General features: G+C 48.6%; 1 protein-coding gene across 1 annotated transcript in view; it reads right to left on the reverse strand.

Annotated features, from left to right (window-relative positions):
* DRD4 (dopamine receptor D4) overlaps nt 1-25,679 on the reverse strand; it is a 35,886-nt gene that overhangs the window by 3,786 nt on the left and 6,421 nt on the right. Inside the window, exons 2-3 of the mRNA XM_026657628.2 lie at nt 9,952-10,064; nt 6,454-7,007 (exon numbers count right to left, since the gene is read on the reverse strand). Coding sequence (XP_026513413.1) covers nt 6,454-7,007; nt 9,952-10,064 — 667 coding nt within the window. The remainder of the gene's footprint in view (nt 1-6,453; nt 7,008-9,951; nt 10,065-25,679) is intronic.

Here is a 25,679-nt window from a genome sequence, read left to right on the forward strand (position 1 = left end):
CCACCCGCTTCTCCACTGGCAGGGCAGCTCTCAATCTCGTGTCCTTGCGCCACAGGGTGGGGGCAAGCTCCTCACACAGTCCCATGAAAGTGGCTTTTCTCATCCGAAAGTTCTGCAGCCACTGCTCGTCAGCCCAGACTTCCATGACGATGTGATCCCACCACTCAGTGCTTGTTTCCCGAGCCCAAAAGCGGCGTTCCACAGTGCTGAGCGTGTCCGTGAATACCACAAGCAATTTCGTGTCGTACGCGTTACGCGGCTCGATAGCATCATCGGACTCCTCACTCTCACTGTCACTTTGGATCTTAAGGAATAGTTCGACAGCCAAACGTGACGTGCTGGCGAGACTCGTCAGCATACGCCTCAGCAGTTCGGACTCCATTTCCCGCAGACAGAGCGCGCTGCACAGAAACCGTTGAAAGATGGCGCCAAAGGTGGACGGAAACAAAGGGATTTCTGGGATGCGAAGCGATGCATCACGGGGCATTGGGACAGGACCCAGAATCCCCTGCACCCACGCCCCCTTCCCACAACCCACGGCGCCAGAATGGGAAAAGGTGCTCTGTGGGATAGCTGCCCATAATGCACCGCTCCCAATAGCGCTGCAATTGCCGCAAATGTGGCCACGACAGTGCGCTGGGCAGCTGTCAGTGTGGACAGACTGCAGCGCTTTCCCTACTCAGCTGCACGAACTCAGGTTTAACTCACAGCGCTGTACATCGGCAAGTGTAGCCAAGGCCTGAGATTGTATTGTGCTATTAGAGAATTGCCATGCACCTGTCTGGCTTAGTAGGGTTTGGGGGCTAAAGAAGGCGTTACAGAGATGGAAAGAGAAACATATACACAGACATAAATGGAGGAAGTGGGAACCAGGACAAGCATTAAGCAACCTCTCTAGCCATCTCTTCCTGCATCATTACAGGCACAGATCAAGTGTGGTGCCAGCATCAACTTGCACATCAAAAGGAGGGGATACCAATCAATCACCTAGTGCAGGGGTTTTCAACCTTTTCCATTGCAGGATGGTTAAGACCCACTGACTTTGTCATGACCCCCAAGTTGAGAACCCACAGCCTAGAGAAAAATAAGTAGTAGGGTATTGGGTTCAACCTTGTGGTTACAGGTTGAGTGTAAGTGCTGCCTTTCATTCAGAATGTGTGTGATTGAAATAGCAGTCTCCAGCCCCCAACCACAGGCAGACGCAAGACTGTCCAGATCTGCTATCCTGGGCAGAGTGGTTTGCTGGGTATTGTTGGGAGGTAGGGGGAGTATAAGCGAAAGAACAGACTGGAGAAGCAGGGTGTGTGTCACACACTGTGTGACCCTGACAGAAGTCTGGAAAAGGGGCTTCTGCTCTGGTGCTGACTAAAGAGGCTTTGGACTGCAAGCAAAGAAGCTCTCTCGTGTTCAGGCAAACGGGACTTTGTCTGTTGTTTGTAATAAACCCAAGAGCATCAAAGGACTCCCTGCCTCCACTGTCAGTTTCTCCTTACAGAAACAACTCAACACTTTGACTAGATGCGTGGGTTGAATGAGGGCAGGTGAGAAGGTGGAACCAGCATGGAAACTGGAGGGCAGATACTGCCCTTGGCAACACAGCCTGAGATTGCACGGGGGAGCTGTGCGGCAGTATCTAAGCACAGCTTTTTACCTGTGGTAGGGGGTGGGATGTTTTGGTGGTAGCTGCTGAATATATTACACACACCTGTGTCAATAGGCAGTATATTTCTCTAGCTGTAACAGGAGGAACGCGACCACGTTCTGCGGCTCACCCTCTGACCTGCAGCAGCAGCAATGGTGGCTGCTGCACAAGGAATTACCGGCCCTGAGGTTACAACACTGCGTTTGGTGAAATCATCCCAGGAAGTGCTAGCAAATGCAACAAGCGTGCGCCTTACTTCATCTCATGCCCTACTCCTCCGCTGTGCTTTCCCAGCTTCTACTGCCAGAGAAATGCATGAGCAGGCTGGCACTCCGCTCGCCAGGACAGTGAAACTCAAATGCAGCCCTATTCAGCCCCCACCTAGGGTGTCTGATTCTGCAATCCTGCACCAGCAGGAATTTAGGGCTTCACTAGCCTCTAGGGCAGTCCCTCCCTCCAGGGAGAAGGGCCCATGTATCCACCTGCTCAGGGATGGACCGGACTTGCCCCCATCACAACATACTGGATTTTAAGTGATGAGCTGTTGTTACTCCATCCCCCACAGAGGAGCTGTGCTCCAGGGCCCATAAGGCAGGGAAGCAGCTGTCCCTGAAGACTGCCCTCCTGCAGAGCGCCGAGTTCAGAGCCTCTTGGGGGATAGGATTTCACCCTCTTCGATCAAAGGGCCAGCTCTGGCTGCCTTGCTGTTTCCAGGCCCTTTTACTGCAAAGAGGGAGGCGCTCATGGTGGGCTGAACTTTACCCCATTTATAGTGACTGATGAGCAGGACAGAACAGGCCCCAAGTAGATGGGCTGAGGGAGGAAGCCTGGGCTTACTGCTCAGGCACTGGCCTGGTCCACAGCAGGGTGGCTTCCAAGTCCCAGCTCTGCTATAACGGACCTGTGTGACCCTGGGCTTGTCACTGAATCGCTCTCTGTGCCTTAGCTGGCAAAGGCGCGACCATCCCTTGGAGGTAGGGTAGTTTAAATTCATAACTGTGTGGCAGATGCTCAGATCCTACAGAGGCCACAGAAGCACTTAGGTCTGTTTCCCCTAGCAAAGGTCACGTGAAGTGCCAGCTTCCAAGTTTCCTCCACTAAAAATCCTCATCTGACCTGCTGACCCACTGGCTTGGTTTGGATTGCAGCCATCCGTGCTCTACCCCTTCATCAGGTTGTAGATTAAGGCCCATTAGCCCATCCAGAGGGCCCTCCTTCAGCTCGGGTTTTGCATAGTTGAAACACAAAAACTACCCTGAGTCATGCTTTGCTAATCAAAGGGCCTGTAATGCCAGTCTGATTACAGTTAACTGGAGTCTTAAGCTGGTTTCCTGATCACTGTAAAGCATTTCAGGATCCGAGACACACAATCTGGTAGTTGGAAGAGCATAAACATTACAATAGGCTGGAGCGTGGGTTGGGTCTGGCAGTTCTCAGGGGCCTGGCTTTGTTCCCTAGCTTTGCTGCCTGGAAGGCCTAAAAAGTCAACATTCTCTCCTAGTGCTCTTGAACCAGCCATTAGAGATTGTTGTTATTAACAACAGTGACTTCTTGAGCATGCAGGACAGAACAGTGGGGGGGCAGGCGGGGGTGGGGGGAGAGAGGGTGCAACCCCACTGTCGTTGTGGCCCTTTGACACACCTGTGATGAGGGTCTCAGTGCTGCTGCAGATAGTTGTGCGTGATACTCTCATGGAGTTACTCAAAATCTCTCTGTTGGTTGTGCATGGTTCAATTACAAGAACAGCTGGACTCCTGGCCTTCCTGGAAAGCTACTTCAAGAACAAACTGACCCCCACCCTCTAGACCAGGGGTGGACAAATTACGGCCTGTGGGCCACATCCGGCCCTTCAGACCATTTAATCCGGCCCTCAGCTCCAGCCGGGGAGCAGGGTCAGAGGCTTGTCCCGCACTGCGCGGCTCCCAGGAAACAGCCAGCATGACCCCCCCCCCTCCGGCTCCACGATTCCCAGCCAATGGGAGCTGCAGGGGTGGTGCTTGCGGATGGGGCAGCGCGTAGAGCCGCCTGGCCGTGCCTTGGAGCCGGACGGGGGCCATGCTTCCGGCAGCTGCTTGCGGTAAGCACCGCCCAAAGCCTGCACCCTGAGCCCGCCTCTGCGCCCCAATCCCCTGCCACAGCCCTGATCCCCCCTCCTGCCCTCCAAACCCCCCGATCCCAGCCCAGACCCCCACTCTTGTACCCCAAACCCCTCATCCCCAGCCCCCCCAGAGCCTGCACCCCCCCATGCCCCAACAGCCTGTCCCATCCCTGATCCCCCTCCCACCCTCTGAACCCATTGGTCCCAGCCTGGAGCCCGCTCCTACACCCCAAACCTCTCCCCATCCCAGAGCCCGCACCTCCCCCCCCGGTACCCCAACCCGGAGCCCCCTCTTTCTCTCTAAACTCCTCATTTCTGGCCCCACCCCAGAGCCCGCACCACCTCCTGTGTCCCTACCCCCAATTTCATGAGCGTTGATGGCCCGCCATACAATTTCCATACCCCGATGTGGCCTCAGGCCAAAAAGTTTGCCCACCTCTGCTCTAGACCCACAGGGACGTACGGACACCCCCCCCCCTCCCAGCCTGCATCCTGCCCTTGTGACCAGACAGGAGGCCGAGCAATAACACCATGTCTAAACTAGCAAGCTTACAGTGGCACAGCTGTACTGATTCAGACGCACTGCTGAACAATCGCTTGTGTAGCCGCTCTATGGCAACAGGAGAGCTCTCCCGTTCACATAATTACTACCACCTCCACGAGTGGCTGTAGCTGTGCACACTACCACTTATGCCAGTGAAACTTGACGCTTGGGGCCGGGGCGGGGGGGGGGTTTCACACCACTGAGTGACAAGTTTTGCTGACTTAAGTGGTAGTGTAGACATGGTCTAAGTGGTGGAATAAGTTGTCTTGCTACATCATCCAATCCCTGCCTTTGTGTACAGTGCACGTCAATAGGAGACGGCTCTTGAACCAAACGTATCTCCTGCAGCATGTGGTGAACAGTCATGATGCTGATGCCTGAGTGTTTAGTCCTCACGTGACAGAAAAGCCTCCAAGGAGACAAATAAGGGCAGAAAAGGCCCTTGAGTCATTAGCTTGTTGGGATTCACAGATTTTAAGGCCCAACAGGACCATCTCTTGCCTAGCATGAGCTCTCTACGTCACCTCATGGCTCCTGCAGCAAACCCAGCAGCAGCTTGTGGTTGAGCTACCGCAAAAGCTTTTAGCCAGCAAGCCAACTCTGATTTAAAGACTCCACCACATCCCCACTCCTTAGTAGTAAAAAGCTGTGTCAATTTCCAGTTTGAATTATTCTGGCTTTCAGCCAGGGGCTCTCACTATGCCAGACAATCACTGCACTGTCGAATGAACTCACACAAGAAAAGGGTAAAAGACAAACACTATCACCTGTAGGTGAACACTTTTCACAAAGCGATCCCTCTATATCGGACCTGTCAGCCCTCATCCTCAAAGGAAACCTGCACAACAATTTCACAAGACAAGCCTGGGAGCTTAAATTCATTACTCTGCTAGAGCAGGTCTACACGTAAGGGCTACAGCAGTGCGTAGGAACTGATGCAGCATTTTAAGTGAAGACGCTCCTGGCGGCACAGTTAATCTACCTCCCCAAGAGGCGGTAGCTATGTTAATGGGAGAAGTTCTATATCGGGGATTTGACTGGTATAAGTACGTCACTCAGGGATGTGGATTTTTCACACCCCTGAGCGACATGGTTCTATCAATAAATATCTGTAGTGTAGCCCTGGCCTTCATGGACTGAACAGAGACACTGGATTTATGGTTTATTACAACAATCTGTAACCCACTAACCCTCTCTTTTTGTCCTCTGACTGCGGAGGTGTTAATGGACCACTCTACCCTGAATGGTGCCTTACAATATGTGCCAACTACTTATGCTAAACAATTTGTCCCACCTTGTGTTTTGCTGTGATGCTGGGAGTTCCCCTTTCTCAGACCTGAAGAAGAGCTCTGGGTAAGCTCAAAAACTTGTCTCTCTCACCAACAGAAGCTGGTCCAATAAAAGATAGTGTCTATCTATGCCTTCAGCTATCAGATTAAAGAGCTGTAAAGGTTTTAGGATAAGCATCATCATTAGCCATAACAAGAGAGGCCAGCATGGATTTCCATGTGGGAGTATGAGTATTTTCAGACAGGGGAGATGAGATAGGATTACCTCTGGCCAGAGCAGCTTTGCTTCCCTCACTTATTGCATTGCAGGTCACAGCAGTTGAGCCAGGATGGCTAGAGAATCATTTCTAGTTCTAGGTGCTCGATTAGTCACGGTGATCAAATCAAACCTCCGAAACTGCAGGGCTAAATCATAGCTCTGCCCTGCACCCCACACAGGGGCAGCACAAGAAGCTGACTTTGCCTCTTCCACCCTCACTTTGGTGGGGGTGGGAGGAGGAGGAGGAATGCACTTGGCAGGGCATACCTTCCCCTGGCGTGTGCATGAAACACCAGGTGAGATCTTAGTCCAGGTGTTCTGGAGGCAATCAAGTGCTAATCCTGGCTAAAGGGTGGGTGGGAAGAAGGCTACTGGTGCCCTGTTAAAATACAAGAGCCCACTTGGGGCCAGATTTTCAACTGCACTCAGGACCAGATTTACAGGTGCTTAAAAAAGCCAACAATTGGGGGCAGATTTTCAAGACAGCACCTGAATTAGAGACCAATTTTTAAACACAGACAGCTCCCAATGTACCAGCCTTTCTGAAAATCCCAGCCCCAGTGTAACCCTCTCCCCCCCTCCACTGTTCTAGCATCCACGTAATGAGGACCATCCACTCACCGACCACAACCGGCAGCACCTTCATAGCCTTCCTCTCACGGCCATTGATCTTGGCCTGTTTCTGTGTGTGTCCCGGGTGGGAGTACTTGAGGTGAGGGTAGGAGACAGTCTGGATGCCACTGTTCATCACGTACCCCCTGGGGAAAGAGCACTCGGAGCGGTCATACAGACTGCGCTCCTGCAGCTTGACCTCGGCCTGCTTCCTCTCCATGAGGGGAGGTGGGCAGCACAGCTTCCTGCCGCCCGCATACAAGCTGCTCTTCAGCTTGGCCTTCCTGGCCTCCTCCCACCGCTTGAGTCCCTGGAACATGGCACAGTAGAGGGCCAGCATGACTGGACAGGGGATGAAGAAGGAGCAGATGGAGGAGTAGACAATGTAGTTGTTGTCCTCCAGCTGACACAAGGTGGGGTCCCTATCTGGGACGTTGTTGAGGCCGAAGATGACCGGGGATGCCACGGCGAAAGCAAAGATCCAAGTGGTGGAGATGAGGATCAGCTGCCGCAGGTCGATCTGCTGCCGGTTGTAGTTCAGCGGGATGGAAACGGCGATGAACCTGTGACATAGAGAGAAAACAGGGTCAAGGCTGGTAGCATGGAGCTGCCCTGAGCTGGGAGAGTGGTGCCAGCAGAGCATGTCCTCTTCTCCCACCGATCACTGTGCGAGTTGCCTGGGCAATGACTCTGACAGTAAATGGAGTAGTCAATGTTCTCCCAAACCCAACCCTGTATCAGGCTGAGATCCTGCTGTTGGCTGGGACCCCTTCTTCCCCAGCACATTTAGGAGAGCGCCATCAGACCATTAGGCCCCATCTACCATGAGGCCATTCCCAGCAGTATCGCTATGTTGATGTACCCAAATCCTCATCACTCACATGGCACTGGCACAAAGTGGAACAGGCACAAAGTGGAGCGTGGGGAGGGATAGCTCAGTGGTTTGAGCATTGGCCTGCTAAACCCAGGGTTGTGAGTTCAATCCTTGAGGGGGCCACTTAGGGATCTGGGGCAAAATCAGTACTTGGTCCTGCTAGTGAAGGCAGGGGACTGGTCTCGATGACTTTTCAAGGTCCCTTCCAGTTCTAGGAGATAGGATAACTCCATTAATTAATTTATTTATTTAGCAGCCCAGAGCCAGCTGCACCAGCGTCAACCCCCCATGGCACCTGTGCAGTGTGGCACAATATGGGTTTGTCCTGCTGTCTCTACATCCATGGTGTTTCACTGGTGTGAATTCCCTTAACATAAGCTTCTCTTGAGGACAGGACAAATCTCATCTCATCCCTGGGTGACATTCTATGACTTGTGCAGGATCTCAGGCTGGTTGGTCACCCAATGGTCCCTTCTGGCCTTAACATCTATTACTCCTGTCATTTTGGGGGGCCATGTTTGGTGATCAAAGGATGGGAGGGAAGGTGAAATCCAGCCATTTGTTTGGGTGACATTCACTGCTTTGTTCTAGGGTAGCTGCTCCCTCGGCTCGTCCCTGACCCCACTTCAACACCCGCCTCCTTCACCGCCCCTATTCTCCATCTAGGGATGCTCATTTCCTTCCCAGGCTATCACTTCCTCTAGCACACTGGCTGCTGAAGCCCTATGTGGTGGCACTGCCTCTCCCCTCATCATTCCCAAGAATATGGTGCATCATACCCACAAGTGCTACTCGGTGCATGAGCTCCTGATCTCACTGCCACCTCCCATCCCCCGCATGGTATTTATTTCCCACCCTGCATGGCAGAAGAGAACAGCATGGTTCCCCGACAACAGGAAAGGGGCACTTTCTCAGCTGCCTTCCCCTCACCCTAATCATTACTAAGAGTTCCCACAGTTTCCGCTTTCTCCCCTAGAGAGAGGGTGGCCATATCATTCCCAGGTTGGGTTTCCCATATAGCAGTGTAATACACGCCCACCCACATGATCTGCTTTATACAGAATGCTTTGCCTGTGTGCCCCACCACTACCTAGGGTGACCAGATGTCCCGATTTTATAGGGACAGTCCCGATTTTTGAGTCTTTTTCTTATATAGGGTCCTATTACCCCCCACTCCCGTCCCGATTTTTCACATTTGCTGTCTGGTCACCCTACCACCACCTGGGATTTTAGTGTTCACCTCACCAAGACTCCCTCAATATAAAGCCTCTGCAGCGTGGAGGGGATAGTGCATTTTACTGTAGGTCACCAAGCATGTGCCAGATGGCGGCGGCCAGGTTATTAATGTGGATCAGTCAGTTCTGAGCCAGCAAAGCTTCTCCTTTCCTCACCTCGGGTTCCAGACAGCTGTTGTCACTTGAATTCATGAGGCAGATGATGTATGTGCAATAACCCATGGTGTTTAAGACACTGACCATGGATTAATAGCCACAGCTTGCAATGGCGATGTAGCGAATGTACTCTCGGACAGAGTTATTAATCCTCCGTAAATAGGTTCTCAACTCTTATTTTGCTGACATGCCATAGCCGGCCTATTGAAATGTAAATGAAATGAGCGCCTGGGGCTGTAATTAAATCTTTTAGGGAGCTATTCTTGTTACACGCGTGCTCCCAGGAGGAGGTCAGGCTGGTGTTTGGCACACTGGGACCACAGAGCAAAGAGCGAGCTGAGCTCTGCAAAGGGCGCTCTATGACCAAGTGATCACTTCCCAGCTGTTTCTTACTCATCCATTCACTGGCCCGGCTAACGGATTTCTGTTCAGGAATCGACCGTCACCTCCAAATCCCCAGGAAGGACAACCTTCCTGAACAATAAACAGCCTTTTGTGATGCAGCAATAGCCTGCCGCTGCCACTCAAACCATCCAGACCTGCTACGCTGGGTTCTGCTCTGCTTATTTCAAAGTGATAGGCAGAAAACCAACACGGAGCCTTGCCACCAAGGAACAGGCGACACCTGACCAGCTTTCCCAGCCTCAAAAACAAGAAGGCATCCAACAGCTGTTTGGTGGCCTGTGTGAAGCGTGTTTGGTCTGAATCTAGCTTCTAATGGACTGGTATCTATTGGCCGTCCAAGCAGAGAGGCCAGGACTGAATGGGCCCTGAGACTTAATGCTCCGCTTACCCCAGCTTGGTCCTCTGAGCTGGGAATTAGGGCAGGACTCTGGAATCCAAGTGGCTGAAGGCTTATTCTAGACATAGTTCACTCTCTCAAGTCAAACCCAACAAGGGACAGCTCTTATCAGCCTGATTTCTGCCTTTGGCATCACTATTAACTGCTCCCAGACTGCTTGGGCTCCAGGCCTTGGAGAGATGAGGGAGCGAATCTCCACCAAAACTGGGGCTGGAGATAGGGGAAATAGATTCAATCCAAGAGAGACTTCCCTAGGGGAAACAGGGCTAGGGATTCCCTGCATGGCAATGAAGAAAGTCCCAGCCAGTCTGACCTCAGCACCGCTTCAATGCAGAAGGAAGATGGGGAAACATCCCTTCAATGATTTCCCAGGGGAAGGGCTGTAAAGCCCAGACAAGAGACAAGCTCGGATGGGCTAAGTAGCTGGGGGAAGTGCTTACCGATCCACACTGATAGCACAGAGGTTGAAGATAGAGGCCGTGCACAACATCACATCCATGGTCATCAGAGCGTCACACAGACCTGTGCTCAAGGCCCACACTCCTCCCTGGAACTGAAGGCAAAGAGAGAGGGGCAGTCAGTGCATGTCAGACCCTGACGCCGCACAGGGCTTTGCAGCTCATTATGGGTAGCCAGATTCGCACTCCTCTCTAAAAACAGCTGTGCGGATATTGCAACTCGGGCAGCAGCTTGAGCTAGCCACCCCAGCTCAGATTCAGGGGGCCAGATTGGCTCAGGCCTGTGCGATTAGTAGGGATCTGTGCACCCTGGAACTATAAGTATCACTTCAACATGTTTTAATAGGGGATCCTAGACACATTCACAAGGTCTGGGATTGTCCTAGAGGGAAAGAAAAAAGGTTTAATATCAGGTAATCCCTGCTCCGTCCTAGCTATAATCCCCCACTGAGATGACGTCCACGCAGGTGGCTTATTCACACATTGTAGATCACAGCTTTGTTATCCCTTAATTTTTAGCCAGGCTGGAGGTTCACGCTAGGGTAAGGTTAATGTTTCCACCCAAAACACCACCCAGCAGAAGAACTGGGATACAATACAACCACTGCTGACTGGAGTGGGGGGAAACCCACCTGAAAGTCATTTTTCATCAGGGTTCATAACCAACACCCCTGAGCCCTCAGAACAAACAGGTAACTGATTTAATCTGAGATGGGTTCCCTAGTTAATTCACAGATCCTGAACCCCAAAAAGTAATTCCTCTTTCGCTTGGTCTAAGTATGAATGCCCCATTTGTAAAAACTATGCAGATAAATTACTACTCATTACTACACAATTATTTCATCCTACCGCACTAGGTAACAAGCAAACCCTCTGGGAGTATGTTAAAGCAGTTCTAGTTTTGGGGAAATGAACAACATAATATCTCTTGGTGTGATCACAGCCACCAGCCCTAGAGCAGGGCAGAGGAAAAGTGCCAGCAGCAATTTTCATTCCAGAACTTCGCCACATTTGTCTAGCACAGATTGGCTGGAGTATAAACTTTGCAGAGTATATACCCCACAATGGACCTTCCCCCAGCAGTTGAATTGATCAGGTTGTGGAAAGCATTTATGGAAAATGGGTCCATCCTGAACCCTGCAGAAAGGGGGAAAAAACATTTTGAATTTCTTTATGAACTCATTTTCCGAGTTTTCAACCAGCTTTAAGCAGCCAGCTGGCAATCACCTACATGGATGGGTGGGCTTGATGGAAAGGAGACATTCAAGGAACTTCGGCCCAACCTTGAGCCGATAAAGATGCTTGCATGGACATGAGCAGTGCAGAAGGGTCTTGTCTCTGTAATTGGCTGATGAAGGTGGAGTTTCAGGGTTACAATGGATAACACATTACTAGGAATAATACCCTTCCTAGGAATTAATTTGCAATGCAAATTCTCTTGTCTCAGAGTTGGTCTATGCTAGCAACTTACATGGGTATAACTATGTCATACCCATAACTGTGTTATAGCGACCTAACTCCCCACGTAGACAGCACTAGGTCAATGGGAGGGCTTCTCCCATCACATAGCTACACTACCACCTCTCGGGGAGGTGGAGTACCTGCGCAGGTAGGAGAATCCCTCCCATCAACATAGGCAGCATCTTCACTGAAGTACCACGCAGCTGTTTAAGTGTAGACAAGCCCTCGGTTTTTGGAAAAGTTAACAGTCAGCTAACAGAACCAATGTCCCAGCACATACAAAACACTAAGAAGGTTAGCAAACAACATTTGTTATTTCAAATAGTATGGATTATAATATGGTTTTAAATTGAGAGGTTCTGTCATTTACGAGGCTCTTTTGACCTTTCTGCAATATAAGTATTGAGTGAAAAGAACAGGAGTACTTGTGGCACCTTAGAGACTAACAAATTTATTTGAGCATAAACTTTTGTGGGCTAAAACCCACTTCATCGGATGCATGCAGTGGAAAATACAGTAGGAAGATATATATACACACAAAGAACATGAAAAAATGGGTGTTGCCATACCAACTGTAAGGAGAGTAATCAATTAAGGTGAGCTATTATCAGCAGGAGAAAAAAAACTTCTGTAGTGATAATCAGGATGGCCCATTTCCAACAGTTGACAAGAAGGTGTGAGTAACAGTCGGGGGGGGGGGGGAATTAGCATGGGGAAATAGTTTTTACTTTGTGTAATGACCCATCCACTCCCAGTCTTTATTCAAGCCTAATTTAAGGGTGTCCAGTTTGCAAATTAAATCCAATTCTGCAGTTTCTTGTTGGAGTCTGTTTTTGAAGCTTTTTGTTGGAGTATTGTGACTTTGAGGTCTGTAATTGAGCGACCAGGGAGGTTGAAGTGTTCTCTGACTGGTTTTTGAATGTTATAATTCTTGACATCTGATTTGTGTCCATTTATTCCTTTGCGTAGAGAGTGAGTTTTCTTTCTGTTTAAACAATAGCTTTAAATCTAATCAGAGCATCAGGGTCACTTAGCAATTCAGTAATGTATTTCTTCTCTTATCGATTGCTGTATGTTTTTTTCTTGGGGGGGGGGGGGGGGGGGAGAGAGGTTAAATCTTCTGAAGCCAAATAAAACAGATGGCATTCTGGATGGAGTTGGAAACCCCCCCCCAAAGGTGACATGGCGTGCTAGCATCACTCCCTAGAATAAACCAGATGTTTGAAGCGCTGAGGTTGTGCTCTCTGAGGGTACGTCTACACTACCCGCCGGATCGGCGGGTAGCAATCGATCTATCGGGGATCGATTTATCGCGTGTAGTGTAGTCGTGATAAATCGATCCCTGATCGCTCTCCCGTCGACTGCTGAACTCCAGCTCAGCGAGAGGCGGAAGCAAAGTCGACAGGGGAGCCGCGGCCTTCAATCCTGCGCCGTGAAGTAAGTAATTTTAATTCGATCTAAGATACATTGACTTCAGCTACGCTATTCTCGTAGCTGAAGTTGCATATCTTAGATTGATTCCCCCCCCAGTGTAGACCAGGCCTGACTGTGCTAGGGTAGAGCTGCCAATGCCCCAGCTCCAATAATCTTAGTCCTTATCTTCACACCCATTGCATCTGCTCCTCTCTCTCAGGGGGCCAGGTTATTTTGACCAGTGATCTCTCACTTAGGCCCCATATCTCCAGGCAGAACTGATTCTGATCTCACTGACCAGTATAAGGGCCTGATCCAATGCCATTTGAATATATCGAAAAGACTCCCATTGAAGCCCTAAATCAGGAGTAACTCCATTGAGGTTGATGGAATTACACCAGTCTGAGACCAGAATCAGGACTGCAATCTCCAGAAGTTCCCTCCTCTCCATGACTGTTATTTGCTTCCAATAGTGCACACGTGTGTGCTAGGTGCTGTACAAACCTAAAGCAAAGCACAGTCCCTGCCCAATTTTCATCCTCACCTGGGGACGTTTATGCTTTCAGATGCAGTCAGAATCTGCGAGCTAGTCCCCACAGGCACTGAGCCTGAGTGCAGACTGAAGTCTGGAAGTCCATATTGACTGCGTGGCTAACATCAGCACAGAGGCTGAATATTTGGTGCCCAATTATTTCCATACGACACCTAATTACCCACTCAGTAACATTCGAGTGTCCTAGTTGCACTTCCCATTGCAGGTGAGCCAATGGCATTTTGAGACCCGAGTGTGGCTGGAGAAGCGGATGATGTGAGCTGAAAACAGCACAGAGTTACACAGATCTCATGGAGTGCTGTTAATGACGACATTTGCTAGGGCACAGCCGCTTGTCTACTTATTATACTGCGGAAACATCCCATAGCCGAGCTGAGGAGTAACAGTCACTCTCTTATACAGCCCTGGTGCAGTGGCTGCCTGAATATCTCATTCAGTTACTGCATTAGCAGGAAGATATTGATGGAACTGGAGGGAGTTGAGAAAACAGCAACAAAAATGATCGTGGGAGCTGAAGAGCTAGAGATAGTGTCTGGGGGAAGATAAAGAGCTAAATATTTTTAAGGAAAGAGCTAAACACCGTTGAGACATGCTAAGAATCTGTATGTGCCTGGGAGATGCAGAGGAGTTATTTAGCAGGATACGCAAGGGTAGAACTAGGAGCAATGGAATGCTGCTCAGAAAGGAAGGAATTTAGACTGGATATCAGGAACAGCTTCCTGGCACTGAGATATTTTAGCATGTGGAACGGTTTTCCCGGGCAAGTGGCAGAGACTCCATTGCTTGGGACAAGTGAACAAAATAGACAGCATCAGGAACTACGGGACAGCGCAGGTATCTCATGGGAGGGCGGCTAGAGAGTGACTTGGATCAGGTTAGGAGCTCTCTCCGTAAGACCAGGCCTCATCCCTTATGTCGTTGGTGGGGTTAAAGAAAACCATTTCACTGAAACCTGAGACTCCCAGCTTCCTCGGGAATATCCCAGGAACAATCTGGCAGAGAGAGAGGTTGGGTGAGCCAATAGGCCTCTTTCAGCTGTAGCTTCAATGACTGTGACTGAGCCCTGCACGGCTGTGCAAGGAAATCAGGGGACATAAGGTTCCTCCTGCTGTGTGATTGTGCAGGGCTGGCCCAGGAGTGGGCAGGCAGAGCAGCTGCTTCATGTCAGACACTCCTTTCAGGTGAGGATGTGGGCAGGGCCGGAGATGGAGAAGACTGGATGCAAGGTGGCAAGCAGGCTCAAAGGGAACTGAGACTTGGAATCACTTTGGCTTTCTGGGGTGGCAGAGCTTCATGCTTTCCCTTGCTCAGGGCTGAAAGTACACACTCAGTCTTGCCCGTTGTTTGCTATAGAGGGGGACTTTCGCACCAGGGAATCCTTCCCGGCACAGTAATAGGCTATCTCGGAGCCAGACTGGCACGTATGCCAATTGCTGTACATACTCTGTATATCGGAACAAAATTCTGCTCCTTCCCAACCCTTCTCCCCCTCTCTTTGTCCATCCTTCAGTGAAATCTCAAGGCTGATTCTGCAACATTGCAGGTCATTTACAAGATGTGTGTCCCAGACCATGGACAGGGGTCGGAAGGAGAAATGGGGCTGTTTTTTGGTAAAGCACAAACATCTTCAGTCATGGAGGGGGTAGGCAAGGGGCCATCCAAGTAAATACTTTTTGTAAAAATGTCCTTAAAAAAAAAATATATATATATATAAAAATACATACACTAGTGTCTAATGGACCAATGCACCTTGCACCCTGGCCTCCACTGCACTTGACAGAAGCTCGAGGGGAATTACAATTTATATAATGAAAATCTTGCTCCAGAGTGAGCACCCGCCTCCCCCGAGTCAGATTTTGCCACTGTTACTGATGCTTAGTCGTCCCTTTCTCTGGGGTCAAAGTGTGGTTTAACCACAAGCCCTGTATAACTGGCAGCACAGTTGTGCTGCCCCAGGAGCAAACCAGCAACCAAATTATGATTTGTGACAGTAATTCTCTGGTTCCCCCATTCTCCAGACAGATGCCCCTGATCTCGGTGAGGGCCACTATAAATACAAACAATGGGAACTAAACTTTGAATCCCTTCATCTCTGAGCTGAGCTTTGATGTGTGAAAGTCTAAACCCTATGCTCATGCACCATCCTTTTCAACAGAAGCAACGACATTAATACCATATCCCTTCGAGTCCCCCAGAATAGGAAGGGACAAAGTTTAAAAGAGAGGCAGGGAAATCCCCAGTTTGAAGCTGCTCGCTGTCACTAGGCAAGTCTCATTCAGGCAACCCAGTAAGCCTCAGTCCAAATAAATACTACATTGCCATTTCTCAGGTCTTCCTGCAAAGTTAAAGAGATGCTGATGCCCCATGGAAAACCATCAACAAACATCTGCTGTAATAACTTCGATTTTATTAACTCAGTTTAAGGAATTGTTTAATCCAAAATGCCTCCATCCCAAGTTCTGACAACTTTCCTTCCCTTGCTCTAGTTAGAAGGATGATCCATGAAGTTAGGTCTAAGATTTTGCACACGTAAGAACCCTGCTCTCTTTAGAAGTGATAGGTTTCAAAGTCTAGTTCCCATCAGAGCTTTGATTTTATTAACATTGTAGGTGTCCCCTGAGTTCTTTGCAAACTCGAGGTTCTACTGTATTCAGAATCCTTCCCAAACACATACTTTACAAGGGAAGGGAGCTGCACGAGGATTAATAACAACCAGTTGTGATGTCAGTGCAAGGTTGTGATTTCTGCTGAGTGGGACCAGATGGACTCCAGGGAAATGGTTATTTTTGTGCAAACACCCTGACCAGAATCTTGGAGCCAGATCAAGGTTCAGATCAGACTTAAGATTTTGAACCTCTCTCTAGAACTGGCCAAATACAAACACCAAACACCTTGTGGTGTTGGAAAGTGTTTTGATTCAGTTCTCAACGTCAAACCCTCAAGTCTTGCCACATTCAGATCCTGGGGGGGTGGGTCTGACTATTAGAAAAATGGGAAGTTTGGATCTGAGGGCCAAGATTTTCAAAAGTCCCTGTGAGTTTTGGGCACCTCATTTTTGGGATGCCCAGCTTTAAAGGGACCTGAATCTCAAAGGGCAGGTGCTCAGCACTTTCTGAAAATCAGGCCCCTTTAAGGCACCTCAAGTTGGGGACCCAAAATCACTAGTCACTTCTGAAAGGTCTCAGCCTGGGGTTTTAGTTCCTCTCTAGTCTACAACAGAGAAGGAGAGAGAAAATACAAAGGAGAATCACTTCAAAATAGAAAAAGTCTGTTTTCCATGTGGTATTAGCAGCATTTAAGGATGACTTGTTGCCATGCAGCATGACCCTCCGGCTGCATTAGCTAAGGCACCCAACTGCCTCTTGGATACTTGACTGACTTGGAATTAATAGACAGAACTGGCTTCACTAGGTCATGTGATGAATTGCTACCTAATTACAGTAGATTGCAGGAGATTAGCCTGTCAAGGTACACAGTGTAAAGCTTTAAAGATCTTATATGGCTTAGGCTTCCTTTAAATAGTGCTCAAAGGCAACTTAGTTTCCACCCACTTTTATTTTCTGCTTTTTAACGGGGAAAAGTGTTCTGTTTTTTCCCATGGGAAACATTGGCAGCATTTCTGCCAAAGCTGGATATCTTTCTAGTGAACATTCTCTTCACACAGAGCAGATAATGGAACTCAATGTAGAAGTGGGTTCCCCCAGCCGCCACCTCCCCCCCCCAAATACCATACAGTAGGTCTTACAAAATTCTCTAGGTATGGTTTGCACAGCTCTTGCAAGAGTTGCATCAATAACCAGCCTGCTGAAGGCTCATGAGAGGCCAGGCTAATTAACTAGTCTATTAAACTAGTCCCTATTCAAAGAGCTTTAGTTGTCTTAACATCACTTCTTAGAAGATGGACAGCCATAAGTCTGTGTTTGGCAGAGGTGATGCACACTGCCTTTAGCAGGATTCATTTTGACAGACTGTCTGGTGTATTGGAAGGCACATAAAACTAGATGCTTCAAGGCATAAGTCAATCTCTAGTTGACTGGGGTTAGGAAGAAGCTTTATTTATGGCCAGGGGCTTCCATAATGATCCAGTATGGGGTTTCTCACACCTTTTTTTCAGGGAGGTTTTGAGGTCTGTGCTATAAAGGAGATCAGTCTAGATGATCACAGTGGTCCCCTCTGGCCTTAAGACTCAATTTATGAATATATCAAAACTTCCTCTGAAGCATCTGGTGCTGACCACAGTCAGAAACAAGACACTGGACTAGATGGACCACAGGTCTGATCCAATCTGGCAACTCCTATCAGAACACCAGCTGCCAAACCCCTGTTGTATCATGTGCAGCCACCCCAAGATCCTACAACAAATCATGAGACAGGAAAACAACCCAGATTACCTTGATCTCTTGGTTCCGAGACTCCTCTCTGACGAGAGCCGGATTGATCTCGGTGAATGTGCCTTCTCATGAACAAACATGAACCCTAATGTCAGGAGCAATCCCACACTGGCTAGCCAATGAGAAGCAGCAATGCTAATGAAATGGGGGGGAGAGAGAGAATGAAGGTACTTGTGTCAGCCCCAGGGCCTAGACGCTTTACTCTGCCTTGCCAGGTGGGAGGCCCAGGCTGGACTCCTGGTGGCTTGCTTGCTGGGCTAACAGAAGAAGTAAAGAAGGAGGAGGAGGAAATAAAGGGCTAGATCCACAGAGGGATTAAGTGCCCAACTGTCACTTTAGGTGTCTAAGTCAAAATTTAGATCCTCAGAACCCCCACTCAGCTGCTGCCTAGCCCTAGAGGTGCCTACATTTCTGCCAGAGGGTGTTCACAAAGCTGCCCAAATCCTGACGCCACCCAACACAGCTCAGCATCGAAGTCCCGGTGGGATCCTCCCAGTAGGCATTTCCTCACCTAATTCGTCTGCACGGCCTGATCTGGCAGGAGCCTGAGGTGGTGGTGCTGCCCCCCTTATCCCTTTATCCCAATGGTTCTATCCCTCACCCAGGGCAAAGGAGAGACAGATGTAAGTTCCCACTCTGCGTGACTGGGAGCAGGGACTTGAACTCCCATTTCTCGGGTGAGTGCTGTAACCACCGGGCTATAGGATATTCTGGGGTGGGTCTTTCTCAATCTCTCCTGTTGAAGCTGTTCCACTTTATATAGACACAATTAAATAGTCATTGAAGCAGGAACTGGAATCTGGGTGTCCTAGGTGAGTGCCACAACCACTGGGCTATAGAGTCACTCACTCTCTCTGGCCCATCATTGTTTGCAAGAAAGGGATGACCTGGCTTAGTCACCTAACTCATGGGGAGGGTTCATGACTGTGAATCTAACAAGGAGGGATATGACCCCCTTCAGCCTGCACTTAGGCACCTAACTCCCTTGGAGAGGAGGGGCATAGGCCACACGCCTCACCATGGCATTTCCTCCTGGCTAGCTTAGGTGGCTCCCCACTCAGCATGCTAGTTTTTATCACTCCCATTCTTAGGCGCGTAACGCATAGGCAGCCTGGGTGCTTAGCTCAGGGCTATAGATTCGCCACGTGGCAGGGCACCTAAACGTCAGGCATGGCAATGCTGAGTCTAAGTTCCCTTCGTGGACCTAACCCAAGATGTCGTGCACCACATAACAGTGGCCCCTCTGGATGAATAAGGAGCAGCACTGACGGATTCTGAAAGGAGCTGCCTCTAGTCCTCTGACTAGCAATATGGTGACTGCAGTAAGTCGCGTTGAGAGAGAGAGAGAGAGGGACTGAAATCCTCACAGCCTAAAGGACCATTGCAAAAGTTACACCAGTAAAATGATTTATACACGATCCTTGTGAAGGTGTAATTTACAGGATCTGAGATTCTAAGAATTTCCGGTTTACATGCCAGATGCACTTGGGGCAGCCACTGCTGGAGCTCTCTTGTTGACTAACCCAAACAAACTGTTCACTTTAGAAGACAGATATTTTGCACTGCACATCAGAAAACATTCTCTTTCCTCAGAAAAGTATCAACCAGAACCAGCCTCTTACAGGACTGAAGGAAGAGCGAGTTGGCTGGAAGAAACAAGGACCACCAACAATTTGCCCAAGGTGCTTTCTCATGTCTAATCTTTGCAGCCCAGTTGTAGTCCAAACCTTAGTTTTTAAAAGTTTCTTTAAGTGACTAGTTAATCTTCAGCTGTCCAACTTGAGACACCTTGAAGGGGCTTGACTTTCAGAAGGCCAGGGCTCAGCACTTTCTGAATAATCAGGCCCCTTTAAGTTGTCTCAGGTTGGGGACTCAAACTGAGGCACCCCAAATATAGTCACTTTTAAAATCTAGGCTTTGGACTACAATCACTAGTCTTCACCACCACCTCAGAACCATTCTGGCTCCAGATTATAAATAGCCTTATAATTCTAGGGATGAATGAATTTGTTTGCCCCATTAAGACTGCATTATTCCGACAGAATCTTTAAGTGTTATCAGTGAAAGAAAACAGGTCTCCAAAAAGCCATGGGAAATACTGGAGGGAAGTGCTCTCATTTTTCATCTAGGCCTTCAGGAGAAAAGTTCTCTAATATGTGAACAAACGCACATGACACACATACCAAGCAAGATGCTCTTTTATACCATACAGAAACCCACAGTATCTAACCCCAGTCTAAAGGAATAGGTAATAAATGGTTGAGAAGTACTTTGTCCCAAGTATCACTCCAAAGACCCAGAAATGCCTTGGCTCCAACACTGATGACCTGTAGTCGGAGCATGTTAAGTTTAGCAGATCCGCTGAAAATCTTCTCCTTTCCTCCTTAATCAATTACAAAGAGCTAAGAGACAAAGTAGTTTACGTAACCAAGCCACACAAATCCGCTTGCCGGTACCACTTCCTGGTTCAGATCTGTCTCAAAGCGTGGTCGCTCAGCGTGGATTAAGAAAAACGATCACAGGGTGCGTGATACGTTACACTGGTACAGCATGCGTCCAGTCCTGCTCCTGCCCCAGGCACTGGGTAAAGCTCCCATTCATTTCAGCTGAAGGTTGGGCAGACCCGAGATGTCGCATCCCCCTGTCCCTCAGAGGAAATGCAGAAGCCCCTCCATTTGCGCTTTGGGGAGTCAGGTGTTTAGAGATCAAAGCTGGGCAGGGTGCAGATGGAGCAGGGGTACAAGAGATTCTTTGCAGCCTCAGCCAGACTTTATTGGGTAAGAAAACTCTGAGCCTATCAATATTATGGGAAGCCCCCCCGATTCTGCCCCCAAAGCTTTGTAGCTCTGGGCTCTTAACTGCAACCCTGCCTCCAGCGGAACAGTGTCCCACGCTGACTGTGTCGCCAGCCCTCCAGAGGTGCACTGACACCTACACCTTGCCCCCCCACCACCGATGGGCAGTGTGGCTCCCTGTGAAGTATCTTTGGGATCCCTGGGGACACTCCACACTCTCCCCATGGCTTTACTTCCAGCCAGCTGCTTGGGGGTTGTAACTCCAGCAGGAGGAGGACACTGTGTGGTTCTTTCCCCAGGACCTCACCCCCAGCCTTTACTGAGGTGCAGTTCCTGGTGAAGCCATGGGAGATAGATCTGGGTGAGGACTGCAGATTTGGGCCCTAGGTACATATGCAAGGAAAGTCATTTGAAAGGCAAAGCAACCCTTTCCATGTATAAAACAGTCCCTCATAGGTTGACCACGACTGGCTAACTTGCTTTTAAACATCTCTTCCGTTGCCTACACCAGGAGCTAAGTGGGGTTTAAAAATGTGTTCACTGAAGCGTGTTCGTGACCATATTTTGCCATAAAACTCCCAGAGCAGGTAAGCCCCAGGTGTGTGTACCCGTGTTCAAGATGTATGCATGTACAGTACACATATGTAACATACAGTTTCCATGTATTAGATAGTGATATACATATGATCAACTGCATTTGTCCTGCACACCTCTGACACTTCTCCAGCACTCTGCCCGCTAATCCACCTCTGCCTGACAGAATTAACCTGACATAGAAATGAGTCCCTTCCACCCCTAAGACTACTGGTCTGAGGTGTCTGACGGACAGGCAATAATCTAAGATCCGCTATCTCATGAGCCATTAGGGTGAGAAATGGATGCTTTGTCCCACTGGGGAGCTGGCATTTCCCACTCCTGTCCATCAGGATAAGGCTTCTAGCCCTGGTCAGTTGCAAGATATCAAACCTTGTGTCACAACATTAGGATTTATAGAAAACCTACTCTAGAAGCGTCTCCGCTCAGTTAGTTACAGAGTGTTGTTCTCTTTTGCAAAGCTCTCAAGAGTTGACTCATGGTGCTAAGGCAGGTAAATCCGACAGGAAAAGTAGAGTATGTGGGGTGGAGATTCAAAAAGCTTAAAAACAACAACAACCACCCCCCCCCTCCAATGTCTAAAATAATTCTTTTCTGAAACAACGTGAGACAGATACAAGATACAAGTGGTGGAATGAAGGTTTTATTGGCAGAGCTTTACAACAACCTGCAGAACTCTTACAAGGAGAAGGATAGTTGTGTGGTTAAGGGACTGGACTGAGCCTATGGGATCTAGGTCCAATTGGCCATTCTGCCAATGGGAGCTGCGGGGGCCGGTGCCTATAGGCGAGGGCAGCATGCGGAGACCCTTCCCTCCCAGGAGCTGCTGCCGGACATGCCGTCCACTTCCAGGAGTGGCGCGGGGCGAGGACCTGCCTTAGCCCTACCGCGCCACTGGACTGTTAGCAGCCGATCTCCCGGTTTGGCTGCAGGAGGGTTGGCAACCCTATGATTGACTGGTCGATGGTGGAGCCTCTGACAGTGGATCTTAGTCTCAGTGATCTACCAGTTGGTGTCCACTGCCTTACATGCTATGTTACTGTGGCTCACAGCCCTGACACCAACAGCCAGCTTTACAAGCATGCAGGTCACACCCTGGCTTCCACCGCCCAGTTACTTTTTACAGGATGACCCCAATACCCTCCCAGTTCTGACCTTCCCCAAAACCATCTGACCTGTAGTGTACAGCCCTCTCCTGGAACAGTCACAGAAAGAACCTTCTTCATTGCTCCTTTAAAGAGACAATACTCTGCAGCTCATTAATTTAACTGCAGTTGGACCAAACACAACACTATTGTTTTATAATAGAAAGAAAATAAGTTTATTAAACAAAGAGCCATAGGTTTAAGTGATACCAAGTATAAGATAGAACTACTCAAGACAGTTAAGTCCAAAGCAGACTGCGAAGAGCTACAAACGGATCTCACAAAACTGGGTGACTGGGCAACAAAATGGCAGATGAAATTCAATGTTGATAAATGCAAAGTAACGCACATTGGAAAACATAATCCCAACTATACATATAAAACAATGGGGTCTAAATTAGCTGTTACCACTCAAGAAAGATCTTGGAGTCATTGTGGATAGTTCTCTGAAAACATCCACTCAATGTGCAGCGGAAGTCAAAAAAGCAAACAGAATGTTGGGAATCATTAAGAAAGGGATAGATAATAAGACAGAAAATCTCTCATTGCCTCTATATAGATCCATGGTACGCCCACATCTTGAATACTGCGTGCAGATGTGGTCGCCCCATCTCAAAAAAGATATATTGGAATGGGAAAAGGTTCAGAAAAGGGCGACAAAAATGATTAGGGGTATGGAACAGCTTCCGTATGAGGAGAGATTAATAAGAATGGGACTTTTCAGCTTAGAAAAGAGATGACTAAGGGGGGGGGGAAATATGACAGAGGTCACCAAACTAGGGGTCACCAAATTAAATTAATAGGCAGCATGTTTAAAATAAACAAAAGGAAGTATTTCTTCACACACATGGTCAACCTGTGGAACTTCTTGCCAGAGGATGTTGTGAAGGCCAAGACTATAACAGCGTTCAAAAAAAAAAAAAAAAAAAAAAAACTAAATAAGTTCATGGAGGATAGGTCCATCAATGGCTATTAGCCAAGATAGGCAGGGATGGTGTCCCTAGCCTCTGTTTGCCAGAAGCTGGGAATGGGCTACAGGGAATGGATCACTTGATGATTACCTGTTCTGTTCATTCCCTCTGGGGCACCTGGCATTGGCCACTGTCGGAAGACAGGATACTGGGCTACATGGACCTTTGGTCTGACCCAGTATGGCTGTTCTTATGTTCTTAAGGAATAAAGATAGAAAGGGTTACAAGCAAACAAAAGTAAAAATACACTTCTAAGACTAAAACTTAATTTCAGCAAGTTAAAATCTTTGCCTAAGCAGGTTTCTCACCTAAACTCAGTTCTCAGAGACTTCAACCACCTTGGTTGAAGGACGCAGCATTCTGTGATTTCAAGAGCTCTGGCCGCTTGAGTCCCCCAAGTGATGGGCAACTATGGAGTCCTTACCCCTACTCCTTTTGGGTTCAGCAAATCTCTGAAATCATGTATCCTTTGTCTGGAGAAACTTATTTATCAACTCCCCCTGAAGTGCATGGTTTAAACACATTTAAGTCACGTATTTCAGGCATATATCTATAACAGGGGTCGGAAACTTTTGAGAAGTGGGGTGCCAAGTCTTCATTAATTTAAGGTTTCACATACCAGTAAAAGGTTTTGCGTGTCAGACCGGCGGCGCGAACGGCAGACGGAACCCAGACCAGCAGTGGGCTGAGCCGCTCAGCCCGCTGCCGGTCTGGAGTTCCATCCACCAGCCCCTACTAGCCAGGGTCCCAGCAGCCGGCCCTGCTCAGCCCGCTGCTGGTCGGGTTCCGTCCATCCAGGCCGGCAGCGGGCTGAGCGGGCCTGGCGGACGGGACCCCGGCTGGCAAGAGGCCAGCGGACAGAACCCCAGACCGGCAGCGGGCTGAGTGGCTCATCCCACTGCTGGTCTGGGGTTCCATAATTCAAGCCAGCAGCGGGCTGAGCGGGGCCGACAGCTGGGACCCTGCCTGGAAGCAGCGTGCCACTAAAAATCAGCCCGCGTGCCACCTTTGGCATGCGTGCCGTAGGTTGTCAACCCCTAATCTATAAAGTCCTTTATGGGTTTACCATACATACATCATGCAAGAATATTAATGATCAGTGAGTTTGTAGTTTTCCAACGATGTATTACATGCCACCTTTTGGGTAAATATCATGACAACAGTGTGTTAGGTGTAGTGAGTATGTCAGGCCTTACAAGAGTTGCTGACACAGAATAGTGAACCACCAATGGGCCTCTGTGTCACATGGCCTCTCGACATTACTGAAAAAACACCACATTTCGCCAACCATGAATAATGCAGTCATCCTAAATTCCTGGCCATAAAACCTTTACCGCTCACCACCGTTACATCAATCTTTTCTTTTCTCAGTTATTATAAACAGCACAGGTAGGAAAGCTAGGCAACCTTAACATTATAAGACCCCATTTTCAGTGTTTCTAACTCTGCTAGACAAACTATTTGAGCTGATTTTATATTTATATATATATTTCTGTTAAAATGGTTAAGCTATTTATCAGAACAATGTTATTTCCCCTAAACTTGTTCTGAGAAACAGCTTTACTGTAACTGTAGACCTAGGTATTGTTAATTTTTTTTAAATTCAGCCTGAGGCAGAGGGCTGCACACTTCGGCCTTGGCTACACTGGTGCTGTACAGCGCTGCAACTTGCTGCGCTCAGGGGTGTGAAAAAACACCCCCTTGAGTGCAGCGAGTACAGCACTGTAAAGCGCCAGTGTAATCAGAGCCTGCAGCGCTGCATGCTCACTCGCAGCGCTGCATGCTATTCCCCTCGGAGAGGTGGAGTACATACAGCGCTGCGAGAGAGCTCTCTCGCAGCGCTGGCGGCGCATATACACTCGCGCTTCACAGCACTGCCATGGCAGCGCTATGAAGTCCCGAGTGTAGCCAAGGCCTTCATTGCTTCTGTAGGCTGAGCTCTATGGGTTAGCCAACTTTAAGTGCAAATGGCTTTTCAGGTTTCCTGAAAACAAAAACAAACAAAAAAACAGTTTATGCATAGAATCTATGTATAACCTCTAGCAATTTTACAGAATGCTCAACCAAACCTCAATTTGATTGTGAAGTTGTCTAAGATAATCCTTTATTTTATTTTATTTTTGCATAATGCTTTTGGTCACCTCGCAGAATTGGATTTCAATATCGTGTAGTTTCCATGGCACTCGTTGGCAGCTCACTAAGGAGGAGTTTCACATCAACAGCATTTGGATTGTCACTTAGTCTTTATAGGTATCAGTTTTGTTTGTGGTATGATATAGGTAGCAAAGTGTAAAATTCAAGAAATGATGAATACACCTATGTAGGGACTTACTTTAAAGGCACAATTTAAAAGTAGTACTTTCCATTCTTTTTACACACCCCCCCCC

The sequence above is a fragment of the Terrapene carolina genome, unplaced genomic scaffold, assembly GCF_002925995.2.
Source record: "Terrapene carolina triunguis isolate 2854851 unplaced genomic scaffold, T_m_triunguis-2.0 Scaffold250, whole genome shotgun sequence".
NCBI lineage: Eukaryota > Metazoa > Chordata > Testudines > Emydidae > Terrapene > Terrapene triunguis.